Source organism: Rhinolophus sinicus, linkage group LG04 (genome assembly GCF_036562045.2).
Source record: "Rhinolophus sinicus isolate RSC01 linkage group LG04, ASM3656204v1, whole genome shotgun sequence".
NCBI classification, from domain to species: Eukaryota; Metazoa; Chordata; class Mammalia; order Chiroptera; family Rhinolophidae; genus Rhinolophus; species Rhinolophus sinicus.
In genome coordinates this window covers 55,429,988-55,443,207 of record NC_133754.1, presented here as the reverse complement: position 1 = coordinate 55,443,207, position 13,220 = coordinate 55,429,988, and the positions used below count along the sequence as shown (strand labels likewise).

The window sequence follows — 13,220 nt, the reverse complement described above, 5'->3', positions numbered from 1 at the left end:
CCTCCTCAGGCAGTCAAGTATAAATTGGCATTTCCATCCAACTCTTGCCCACCAAGTTGCACCTGAATGTCAGTCAGATGCTGAACCATTTCAGCTATCACCCTCCACCCCACCCCAAAATGCACAGCGCAGGAACTGCGTCCTGCTCATGCTGAAATGTGAGCTTCTGTGCTTCTCATTGATTCAGTACCTTACTCCCTGGCTCGTCCTTCCTAGAAGGAAGCAGCCGAGCCGCAGCATCTGCTCTTCTAATCCATAATCCGACTGCGTCCCTCAATCACTCTCTTGCTGCCAGAAAAAAATACCAAATTTACTCTAGAAAAGGCACAAATGCAGAACTGCCTGGAAGAACACATAACGTGGTTCCAAAACAATTTTTAAATATTTGCTGATGCCCCTCTTTCTGGCGTTTCTGTGGCAGACTTGCACTGGGTTAGCTCTGTAGGGCACGTACTGCGCTGTCACCTGCTGCAGGCAGGTCCTGATGGGGCCTCGTCACGGCCGGCTAGAATGTGATTTAGCAGGCAGTTGCTCCCCAATGGGACATTAGTTCTTGTTCCTTATAAAGGCTGAACCGATGAGACAGCTGCACTGAGGGCTTTTCTTTAACCAAAGCCCGTGCTGTCTCAGTGCCCTAGCTGCAGCCCCTGAAGGGCAAGCCCCAGGTGTCAGAGGATCTGTCCCCCAATCACATTCCAGCAGGCCTGCCCTAGAGCGAGTGCCTGCTGCCCACCCCCATGGGATTTCTCTACGTTCTAGCTGTTAGGGCAAGCGGGAGGTGGGGGAGAGACCTGTCTACAGAAAGACTGGAGGCAGGGAGCAGGACATCAGGTCACATAGGCCCTGAGTGGTCAATTGTAGCAGCGTCCCTTGGTGGCCTGTGAACCCCTTTACCCCCCCCACTTCTGGTTTGTGGCTCCAGCATCCCATCTCCCACTGCCTGCGGCTGCCCCACACCTCCTCTGGTGACCTGTGGCTCCCTGCACCCCGTTTCTGGAGGCCTGCCTACTTCACTCCTGAGCTCAGACCCTGACAAGGAGCTGGTCCCCTTGATGCCACTAGGAATGGGGTCTAACCCCAGAGCTCTGATGAGACCAACCACGCATGGCCAAGAAGTGTATTTCAGAGGCCCAGCACTGTGATCAACTCCAAATTTCTTCAAAGCCTCACGTCTGATTCTTTAGAACTCACCCAAGTGTCGCCAGGGTCGGGCTGAGTGTGTGATGCGTGTGGTCCTTTAATCTGTGCTTCCCTGAGAGGAAGGTACGCTTGTTACCTCATTTTATAGATGAGACGCCAAGCCCCAGAGAAGATTCTGCCTGAGGTCACACCGCCAGGAAGTGGCAGAGCTGGGACTCAGAACCAGGTGGGGCAGGTCCCCTTGGAATCACTGCATTTGTCCTGATGTACAAAGTTTCCAGGAGAACCCAGTGGTCCTGTGGTTTCGCGAGCGCGCAGGCACACCCCACCCTCCACGGAGGGGGGAGTGCGGCCTGTGGCCTCTCCTCAGGGTAACATAACTGGAGATGGAGACAATTTCTGCTCCTCTAGTAATTTTATTAGCTAATTTGAAAAAAACACAATATACTAATTTGACTTCTCTACTGGAAAAGTTATTGCAGGATACTTTTTTTCCCTTTCACAAAGAACCTAACTCTCTTTAACAAAACCAAGTCATCCCAGGCTAGGAGCTTGAGACAGGACGAGCACTCCCCCTACTCAGGGCAGGCCTCTGACGCCCGCCAGGCCCAGGGTCTAAGTCGGCGTGGGGTCCAGGTGAGCGACAGAGGGCAGGGGGTGGGCAGCTCTTATTGCACGACGCGCCACATCAGCCCTCCCCCTTCCCAGGAGGAGGAGTGCTCAAAAATACAGATTAGGCAGGGTTTCCAGGACCCCAGTCCATACACTACCAATAAAGGCCCCTCAAATAAACGGCTGTGAGGTGGGCAGGACAGGCCCCCATCACTGCACGAAAAGCTCAGGGCCTACAGTCATCAAGGAAACCCACCTCCACATCCTTGCCACCTCCAGAGTAACATTTGGTTGTGCAGCTCCCACAGGAGCCACTTTTCCAGTTTGTCACGGAAAGAAGGGGTTCCATCCAGGAGGAAGATATCCGTGGTGGTCTCCACTTCCCGGCTGGCAGTGCCCTGAAACACCTACAGCTACAAACACAATGGCAACGCTCTCTGGAGTTACAAAACCCTGAGATTGTCTAACTTTGTGACTTCCCTCCTACTCAAGCTGTGCGTGCGCGTGCGTGCATTTGTGTGTGCTGGGGGAGGGTAACATCAGCAGGGCTTCATCAAATGAGGATGAAACACCCCAGTCAACTACAGCCATCTTAACTCACAGGCTGCTTATTTGTACAATATTAAGGCAAACATTTATCTTCTATGCGGCACATCATGGCAAACAAGGTACCTAAATTAAAAAATCACAAATTTTCAAAAGAAATGCTAAAGTAATAACCTCCAAGAATAAGTGACTTCTTTATCTGGATTAATCTGAAAGTATACCAGATCAAAGATAAGTGTGGCTGTATAAACGATCCCCAATCTCAGCCATGAGAAAAAGTCAGAGGTTGAACTCTCTCATAAGTATCTCCCTCTTCATCCTTCTTCCCTGCAAAATAGGATTTAGGTTTTATCAATATAGGTGAAAAAAAAAAAATACAGGGAGCATAAGATACTTTCACTCAAACCCTGATTTTTCTGAAAAGCAAATGAAACAACAGAAAAATAAGACCCATACTAGCTACTTTAAGTTATTAATACTTTTACAGAGAGGAAGCAAGACGTTGTGCAATAGCTAAAAAGACCTTACGCTGTGCTGTAATCATTTACCCAAGAAGCTACAAGAACACAGACAACTATAGTGAACTTGGGCCTCAAGGAGCCTTGATGATCACACTGAATAAAGATGAATATACACTATCAGTCAAATAAAGGAAAAACATTTAAACTACCTAAAAACTATCTGTATTTAAAATTCAAGGTATGAATTCAAGGTGTGTTCTCTGAAGGTTTATAGTGAAAGTGATTTTCTTTTTACAATTCTTACTGTATGACAGAAGAAAACTAATGTTACTATTTTGCTGTGAAATGATGAACAAAGGCTTAAAACCATGAATTTATAAAAAGCAGATGCAAATCAACAGGAAACAAACACCTAAATGAAAAAATGAGCACAGGATATGTTCATCAATTCACAGTGAAATAATGTTTTAAGAGGAAAACATTTAACTTCTAAATCGAAAAACACAAAAAACAAAATATCATTTAAAATTTTACCTATCAAACCAAGCAGATTTTGTGGGTTTTTACATTATCATTATCGAACTCAATGTTGCAAATGGAATGTTAACACATTGTTTGTGGGAAACAAGTAAACTCGTCATATCGCCTCTAGTTGGAACCGGCAAAAATTTTGCAAAGTAAATAAATAGAGACCTCTTTTTAAACTAAACACTGCAAGTTTCATAGAAAAATATCAAATAGATCGAAAGATATGAATATTTTACGGAAAGTCTAATTTTGGCGAGAAAATGTCAAAAAAGCCCCGCGTTACGACGCGATTTGGTGGGAAAATGCCCGCTTACAAAATGTTAAGATGGGCTCGCTCCTACAATCTGACGGAAACAAGTATAAACTGGTACAATCGTTTTGGAAAGTAATCTTATAATGTCTCCAAGACATAGGGCATGAGTGTGCTACACGTTCACACGTCCTCGCATACGCACACTCCCAGGCACAGCCATGCATATCCAGGCACATCTACACACATACAGGCACGTCCACGCACACTCATGCAGAATTACACTTCCCAGAATTTATCCTGGGTCTCATCATAGATCTATATAAATGTGGGATTTAACTGGAAACCACTGGAATCCCCAACACTGGGGACTGGGGACTTCAGGCACATCCAGAATGAATACGGAATTTGTCAAACTAATTGATATTCTCCATTCTCCTATAAGATGCTGATGGCTTTCAGGACTCTCTCAAATAATCTGTGTATCTGTTATCCAGAAACTTCAGCAACATGCTATCTAATACTCAGCTATGCTCATCTCTAAAAATCGATTTATGCCAGTTGTATTTATTAAAAGCCTGGAAGAAACTGCAAACAATCTAGAAGCTTGCATCAGTGTCTTTAAATGTCTTTCATGTTCTCCATCTATTCTACAGAAATCAAAACTGGATATCATGGGTATGGTTTATACAAGAGACTCAAATAAGTGGACCTATTCAACAAGAAAGGGCTTTTACTCTATAGCCAAAAGAACTGGGGAGTGAATATACATTTGTTTGAATTTAAAATGATGTGTTTAAGTAAGCATCCTTTTTTATTTCCCAGTTTAACTCACTTTTTCAATAACTGACCATCTACAATTTTCCAACATGTCAAATAAAATAATGTGGTTAAAAAAATGACTTGGGGAAATACTGACAATATATTAAAGAGAAAAAGAAGATTAAAAATGAACATACATTTACATCTTTGTAAAACATGTCTTTATTTCATATGACTAAGGAAAAATCCAACAGAAATATACTACCAAATCCCAACAATTCCTCTCAGATAACCAGGTGATGAGTTTTTTCTTTTTTTTTTTTTTTACTTTCCTGGAACTCTCTAACTTTTGCAAAATTAACATTACTTTTGTAAACAGGAGAAATATTACCCGAACTTTTTCAGTACTTCAAACTTATTTCTTGTGGAAATTCTGCTAAATGGATAATCCAATGATTGTGACAGAAATGCTTGTTGATGTGACGGGACTGTGATTCAACAGACTACAAACTCACAGCTTATGCTGAGAATAGGCTGCGGCCACACAGAAAAACCTGGGAATGACAAATCCCTCCGCAGGATGAACCATGAGAGAGACCAGTGCATCTGTCCTGTCCTGGGTAGGCACAGGGCAGGGCTGAGCTGGGGGGCGGGGGGCGCTGGAAACATCAGGACCGACGAACAGGCATAACTACCTTTGGGCTCATTGCCTAGCAAACATGTTCACTGTCTCCCCCTTGGGCCCTCAGTGACATGATGTGACTTAAGAGAAGCCCTGGGTGCACAGGTCAAGCATGTGTGTTAAAAGGTGCTGCATTTTAGAACCTGAGGATGCACACTGGTTTCATTCCATCAAACCAGAATTCCCTTTAAAACTGGATCATGTAAAAACAGGGTTGTGATACACAGCGTCCTAAGTTCAAACAGCCTGTACTAGGAAGAGGTAAATACAACACTTCATTCTGCAGTTTCCAAATCGGTAGCACATCTAAATAGCACCCATAAACTATGCATCAACTGAAAAGCCAGTCAGCCTCTGAATACATACAAGTCCTTACGCAGAGTTGGGTCTGCAGGAGTTGCAGCCCATCAGCAAATATTTACTGACGGCCGACACCTTTCCAGGCCCAATGTCATGTAGACACAGCATCTGTACTATTTATGGCCAATCCCCTAATCATGATAATCATTTGAGCCAGAAGGTGCCTAAGGGTGAACCTCTCCTCTGGGTTCAGCCAATGCCAACACCCAGATGACATACATCCCAGAAGTCTCACCCTCTTGCCATCAGCATAGACCCACAGGCTTGTGACATGTGTGGGCCGTGTGCCACCTCTGATCCATCCTTGCTTGCTCTCCCCAAGAAATCCAGTCCCTCCTAAAACAGTATGAAACTGCAGGCAAGAGAAGCCAGGTATCAATTACGAAGGAGAATTTTCCAATTGTTCTATGTTGAAAAATAATATAATTTATTAAATACCAAGAGAAAAGAGCTCTTTGAAAAGCTGATTATGTGAGGAAAACAGCATCTAGAAGTTACTGCAAGTCAGGCTGTGCTTCGATACCACAGGCAAATTTCCTAATTGTTTCACAATGAACTCTGAAGATAATTTTTTTACACACCAAAAGCACAGAGCTAAAAAGAGAGCTGATTACATGAGGGAAAAAGATATCCCTTTTATCTTTTTAATTTTATACCAGGTGTTTGTACAATACATCTTTTAAAGCAAGATATTTTAGGTCAATACTTTTAATTAATCTGTAACTTTCTGCTTTCTAAAACCATCTCAGAGTTTCTCCAATTTCATTCCGTGTAGAAAAAAATTAATTCTGAAACATGAAAAGCCTGTTGTAAAAACAAGCAGACCATCATAGACTTCTTCTCTGTTTAAACCCGAGTGGGTTACATTTACTACCTCCTTAATCGCAAATGTGAAGTTGTTTTCTTTATGAGGGCAGGCAAAAAAAAAAGGCTGCACTAAATGACTGAATTAGCGTGTGTTCCCAGAACCCACTTCATCAAAGACGGGAGGAAACAGCACGTTATTGCTATACCAGGCTTATTTCTTCAGCCCTGAATTTCATCATCGAGGTCTAGGTCTGTAAAATGATACTCAGGACATGTATTTTTAGATAAGCTCATTAGTCTCCTATTGGTATTAAACCAGGCCTCATTATAGCATCCCTCAAAAGCACAGAGAGGATGCATTTTTCTTTGTTCTCCAGCTCTCAATAATATAATCTAGGGATTTTTCCATCAACTCCCAGAACACAAGTAGACTCACAGAGCAGCTTTCAAACCTGAGGCCTATGGACTCTGAACAGGAACTTACACGGCCACCCGTGCTGCCAGCTGTCCCAGCACTGCCCCCGGCCAGAAATCAGGTTGTGATTCGAGGCATCTTCCTCCCCCAGGACGTCCTCTGGCCAAGTGCACGGGCCAAGTGGCCTCATGTCTGTGTCAGGACTCAGCGGCTGCACCAGCTATAATCCCTCTGCTCTCACGCCTGAAGCTTGGAGAGGTGGGGCCTGTGGATACCCAACGGTCGGCTCACCCACAACTCGACACCTCCCTGCACAAGCACCTCTGTAATTTTACAAATCAACTATCTAGCTCCCTGTTCTTTACAAACCTCACGATATTGGGCAAGGACGAGCACATGATCTTCCCAGTGGGGACGGAGGCAATGCCATGCTCTTCCTCCTCCTTTGCAGGGCTATGAAGAACTCTGAGACTGGGAGCTGGAGACGCGGACTCCGCCTGTGACCTTGAGAAAGTACGTGGCGCTCTGTGACCCACACTCCCTCACCCACTGCCTCTTCCAGCTCAGCTCTAATAGAACTATAGCTGCTATACAGGTCCTTTACCTCGTAAGTGCAATTTTCCAAACGCTAATAGCACCGAAAGGCTCCTGGGAGGCTAGAGATTGGGACAAGATGGTGGCAGGGGGGCAGCGCAGACCAGGACACACGTCCGCACACACACACGGTGCGCACGCAGGCGTGTCGGATGCCTTCCACTTTCCACCTCACACAACTGCAATCCTTAACACAATGAGTATGTATCTAACAATTATCCTGTTTCTATTTCCTCTGAAGTTTACTTTTACCTTAGGAGCCTTCTTCAGTGCTAAAAAATGGGACTGCATTCTCAGCCAAGACAAACCTTCCCAATCAGGACCCGTGGTTGGCACAAGTCAGATACCTAGTTCTTTAAGTCAATAAGCAATAAAGTACATTTTTCACCTGTCCGGGAGACAAGACCGCGTGACAGAGGGAGCTGGAGCAGAGATCACGCAGTTCCAGCGCAGTGACTGAAACGCCTGCTGCCTGCCCTCTGACCTGCCCCGACTCTCTCTACAGCAACTGTGGAAGGACATTCCAAACCACACATCTAAGGATGGTCCCTGAGCTTTGGCTATGAGTACGAAGGGACAGGCTGAGCGTGGCCAGGGAATCCCCACACAGACATGACGGTCACCAGGTCCCTGAGGGCAGCGATGAAAACCCCAGGCAAGTTTAATGACTGAATGGCAGTTCTCTTCCAGGCTGTACTGACCCCCCGGGGTGTCGGCAAATCCAAGGAAGGGGGGCCTCATGGGCTGTCTCAGGACTGAGGAAAGGACCGTTGTCACTGTGTAGGCCAGTCCCCACAACAAGGAAGTTCTTGCCCAAAATACCAATATCAGACAGTAATTCTCTTACACTTCTGGAATAACCCCCAAAACTGTTGTTAGTGGTCCCTTTGGGGAGTGACCGCACTCGGGCCTTGGGAACGTCCACGCTGAGCTTCTGTGCTGCTGCATCTTTCCTTCTCTGCCTCCTCCCCCTCCACACCGTGGATGAACAGTGAATTGGAACTGTTACCATTTGAATTGTTCACCTCGAGTGTACACCAACTTAACTCAAATAAATGAATGCTGAAGGTAAGAGCGAAGGCACTGATCACCGGTGCCCATTCCTCTCTCTGCGTCCAGGCCAGGCTGCTGGCTTCACCCAGACAGGCCAAGAGTGGGCATCCCGGGTCCCTGAGCAGCCTGGGCTTCCACCCTCTCACCACAACTCCTCAGGCGCCATCTCCCTTCTCTGTGTGACCAAAGCAAAACCAGAGAAGCAGGAGGACAAACAGGGACTCACCCCGAGGGCACCTCAAGGCAGCCCACTCATTCCTGCCATTTTACATGCACACCCTAGCACACTTCCAGCCAAAGAGACACGCTTTTAAAATGAAGTGTTAACTATTAATCACCGAGGAATCAGGCTTATTTTCATAGCTTGCTGGAAAATGGGGGGAGGGAGGAGTTAATTTATTTGTGTCCTAGAAAAAGAAGACATAAAGTATTGGTGCCAGAGCACACACATGGGGTCCCCAGGCCCATGCTCTTCCCCGATCCCCACACACCCACCTTGGTCTCTTCCTCATCCTCTGATTTCAGGGAAAACGGCCCTGCTTCCTAGACAGGTCCCCAACCCCAAGCCGACAACAGCCATCTCCCATGGACTGCAAGCTTCATGAAAAGCTCACCATTAGGCACAGGTGCTCAACAAATAGCAAACAACAGATGAATGCAAAAAAGCAGCACAGGCTATCATTATTTCAGGCCTTTCCCCCCGATCCCACAGACCAAGAACTGAGGTAGAGGAAATGCATACAGGAGCCAGCCGGTCTGGCTTGGGTAGAATTCTCATCTGAGATGCATGTACAATAGGATGAGTGAAAAGTTCCAAGTCTTTCCAAAAGACTAGATAACACTGGGCCCCTCGGACCAAAGACACTGTTTAGCCTGCAACAGCTGTCTATGCCCAGACAAATGCCCACCTGTCAGGAGGACGGCGATCGCTGCCCTCCAACCAGCAACGCCTCTGCAGGCCTCTCCAGCCCAGCCCACCTGCCCTCTCCCTCAAGGGATGGCTTCTGACCTTTAAAACCCACCCACGCCCACAGCCCCTCACCCCCAGTCAACGGGCTCGCTCCTGTCCATCCATTTCCCTGGTCGAACCCTAAAACCTTCTGGTCTCCCTGGACCTCCACAGGAGGTAAGAAACTGCCATACCATTTTCCCTCATCCTCCTCACCAAAATCTGCCAAGTTGACCCCTCAGTGGTCACCTAAGTTTGTCCTCCACTATAACGCCCAAAACCTAACTCCAGCCCCCTCTAGTTTCCCTGGGCCCCAATAGCCTCCCATGGAACCCCCAGAGCTCTGCAAAGATGGGGTCCCAGCCCACCCCACCTTAACCTGAGGGGCTCAGCTCCCACCTGTGCTATGGGCCTTGATCTTACACCTAAGAAAAACTGTAGCGCTATGGCTTCAATTAACGGCTGCTGCTTTCCCCTCCGACACTGGCTGCCAAAGTCATCTTTCCAAACTCACATGTCACTCCCCTACTTAAAAAAGATAAGGTACCTAGAGAAAAGGCCGAAGTAAAGTAAATCCCTTTACTGGCCATGATCTCCATTTCCAGCGTGACCCACCAGTCCCGGGGAAACGTGGTTCCAGCAGCTCCTGGCATCAGCCAGCTCTCAGGACAGGAAAGGCCACTTACCTCACCGTAGGCCGTTTCTCGGCCTAGACTACCCACTATCACCACAGCACCCACGACCCAACCTCATCAGCTCCAGGGGAACCACCATGCCATTCAGCCAGTAGGCGGCCCACAGCTGCCCCCGCACTTTGCAGGGGCTGCTTCTCCAGAAGTGAATGTCGGAAAAGGTTGTTTACCAAGCCCTTCTTCCTGCAACCAGATGGCGTGGCCTCTACTATCTGTCTTTACATCCCCCAGAGGCCAGCAGGGAATCAAAGAGAGCCTCTCAAACACGGAATCACTCCCTCTCCTCTAGTTGGTTAATAAAAAAGGGCAAATAAATTCGATTCCCTGAAACATACAACCCCAGAACCGCACTCTAACAGAGGCATGGGGGAGAGCAGCACTCTCTTAAAGATCCCTAATTATTCTGCTGTGAGCACATACTACCCGTCTTGCCCCTTTGGTGTATATGTGCCAGAGAACAGGATGTGGCCATCAACAAATGTAATTAGAGATGATAAAATCAACCTAATATTATATACGGATTATGACTTTAAGTTAAAACACAACACACAGGGTGCAATTGTGTGTTCACACACTCTCTACCAAGTGAAACCCAGCACTGGAAGACAGGAGCAAATGCGAGTGCACGCCTGACAGTCGGGAGAGTGTAGGGGGCTCTCAGCCAGACTTTTTAGAGAATACTAAAACCACTGAACTGATGGAAAGGCGTAAAGCTTCTATGCTTTGGTTACAGACACATTTTTACTGCCTCTAGTTGTTTCAGGCAGATGCAGCTTATCTGAGCTACATTTCCAGCTCTGTGCAATTAATAAGTAAATAAATAAACAGCCTCTTCTCACTAAGGCTTACAGAACAATGCATTCTGAGAAACACTAAAGGACAGAACTGGGGTTTCCATGACTTTAAGTGATATTACAAAGTGTGGTAAGAACTACATAACCAATAAAGTAGTCTACATTTTTAGACCTAAATTAAGCCTATTTCTTGGAACAAGTTAAAAAAATTATTCACTATACTCTAGTGTTTCATGACAAACACAAGGCAAGGTAAAGTAGGGTTCGTCACATTTCGTTAATCACCAAGCTTTTTTCTGAGAAACAAAAGTGGCCAAAACAAGCACTCAGCACTTTATCCATCAAAGCTGAATTAACTTCCTATACTCTCCACAAATCAGGTGCTCAGGCTCATTTTGCACACGACCAGTCAGCCTGGTCCCAGCCCTCCATCTCACCCAACTCTGTGTGTTCCTCAACAAAGATATTAAAAATTGTAAGTTAATACCCTCTGAAAAGATGAAGAAAAAGTCAGTGATACCATTTAAGCCTCATGCAGTGTTTGTCACCCGGTGTTTAAGACTGAAAACCCAGCTGCTAAAGCAAATCATACACATTTCCATAAAATCTATTATTAATAGATTTCTTTCATCTTTTTCATCCTTATCCCATTTCATGTGCTTTAAAAGTCTGAAAATGAACAGTACTGTAGTTTGTGTCGTCCTTCTGAAATAAAATGGGAAAACTACAAAGAGTGTAGTGCTAGGCAAACATCTGTCTGTAAATGTAAAACCAAGCAAACATACTTACATCTTTTGCCATGTTACCAGATCCGTGAAATCGATGCTATAAATGTTCACCCTCCAGAGAAGAAAAATGATTTTTCTGGTAAAGAGGGAAGGAAAAACAAGAAATAAGTAAGAACAAAAACACAAGTTAATATCAACATTTCCCCCAATGCCACCAGCAATCTGCCCTTCCAGGCAGCAGGCACCTTCCATTCCAAAGCCACACTCCATCCTCAAAGCGCAGCTGGCAACCCCCCCCCCCCCCCCCTGGATTTTAAGTCATCTCAGCGAAGGGAAACGCATCCAACAATAGGATGCCCAGTCTGGCTCCCTGCAGACCCCCGTCCTCCCCGATGCCCACACAAAGACCCGGCACCCGCTCGGGCCTGGCACCCAGCCTGCGCCCGCGCAACCTGGGCGCAACTAAGGACACCCGGCTACCCCCCCAGGCGCAGCACCGCTGTCCCTGCGCAAATGCGCACCCCAAGGAGTGCCTCGATCCCAGCTGGGTCGCTCCCCTCGCCCACCCGGCCGGCCGGTAACTCTGACAGGTGGGCTTCCGGGGTCCGGCCTCCGGCCTGTCACTAGGCCGCGGCCGCCTCGTCGCGAGCGCCTCCCGCGCGCCGGAACCGGCAGTCGGGCGGGCCAAGTCCAGGTCAGCGCCGCCTCCGCGCACCGCGGACCCCTAAACCCCCTGCGCACCGGCGGACCCCGACCCCCACCGGGTGCAGACGCCGGTGCTGCTGCTCCGCCTGAAGGCCACCTGCAGGCCCCGAGGGGGACCCGGGACCCCCGACCAAGTCACCTGGGAGCCCCCGACGGCGGCGCCCAGGACCAGGGGCAGGAGGCCGGGGAGCCGGGAGGGGCGCGCACACGCGTCGGGGAAGGAGGACGGGGGACCAGTGGGCGCCCCGCGTGCCCGCGCCCCTCCCGGGACCCTAGCCCTCGCCAGCCCCCTGCCTGCCGCACCTGGCTGGCGGTGGGCGCACGGACACGCGGGGGTGGGCACGAGGGCGCGGGCGCGGACACGGACGCGCGGGCTCGGACACGCGGACACAGAGACGTGGGCAGTCCCGGCGCGCGCTCCGGCCCAGGGTCCTGCCCTGCGAGGCGCCGGGCGCGGGGCTCACCCTGCCGAGCGGGCGTTGGGCGGCGTAACGTGCGCGGCGCGGTGACGTGGGGGGGCGGCCCGGCTCCCGCAGCGCGCCTGCGCGCGTTTTCGCGCCTTCGGCTCCCTCCTCCACCTCCTCCTCCCGCCCGGGCGGCCCGCGCTAGACTCTGAGGGGGATGGGCTGTGCGTGTGCGCGTCTGCGTGCGCGGCGAGCAGGGATTGGCGCCAGTGCGCGGCGGTGCGCGCGCGGGGAAGAAAAGCCGGTGCGATGTGCACGTGTGCGCACACGGGGGACAGAGGCTGGAGTGTGTGTGTACAATTGTACGCACATGTGAGACGGGTCAGGGGGTTGTGCACATGGAGGAGGGGAGCCTCGTGTGTGCACCTGTGAATATGCGCACACAGATGAGTGGGAGGCCGGCTCTGTGTGTGCGCAGGTGTATATGCACACAGGAAAGGGAACTGGGTGTATAAGCACATGTGCACGCAAAGAAGAGAGGTGGCCAGGTGTGTGCACAAAGGCAGAAGTGAACAGATTTTGTGGGCACAGGTATGTGCACACATGTCAGAGAGGGGTCTGCTCTGTGCACCTGCAGATGTGCACACATGAGGGATGAAGGGGGCCGTGTGGACACGTGGAGGAAAGTTCAGGTTTGTGCACACACGAGTGTATGTGTACTCCAGGAGAAAGACAGGC

The 13,220-nt window shown here is 48.7% G+C and overlaps 1 protein-coding gene across 8 annotated transcripts in view; it reads right to left on the bottom strand.

Moving 5' to 3' along the window:
• Window positions 1–12,583, bottom strand: part of TFDP1 (transcription factor Dp-1) — a 41,088-nt gene extending 28,505 nt beyond the window's left edge. Inside the window, exons 1-2 of one of the 8 annotated variants that reach the window (XM_074329566.1) lie at window positions 12,543–12,583; window positions 11,435–11,509 (exon numbers count right to left, since the gene is read on the bottom strand). In XM_074329566.1, the coding sequence (XP_074185667.1) occupies window positions 11,435–11,446 (12 nt within the window). In that variant the 5' untranslated portion in view covers window positions 11,447–11,509; window positions 12,543–12,583. Of the gene's footprint in view, window positions 1–2,008; window positions 2,173–11,434; window positions 11,510–11,894 lie in introns of those variants that run through there. The other 7 variants (XM_074329565.1, XM_074329564.1, XM_019746594.2 and 4 more) reach the window with 7 other exon arrangements.
• Between the last annotated feature and the right edge of the window lie 637 nt (window positions 12,584–13,220).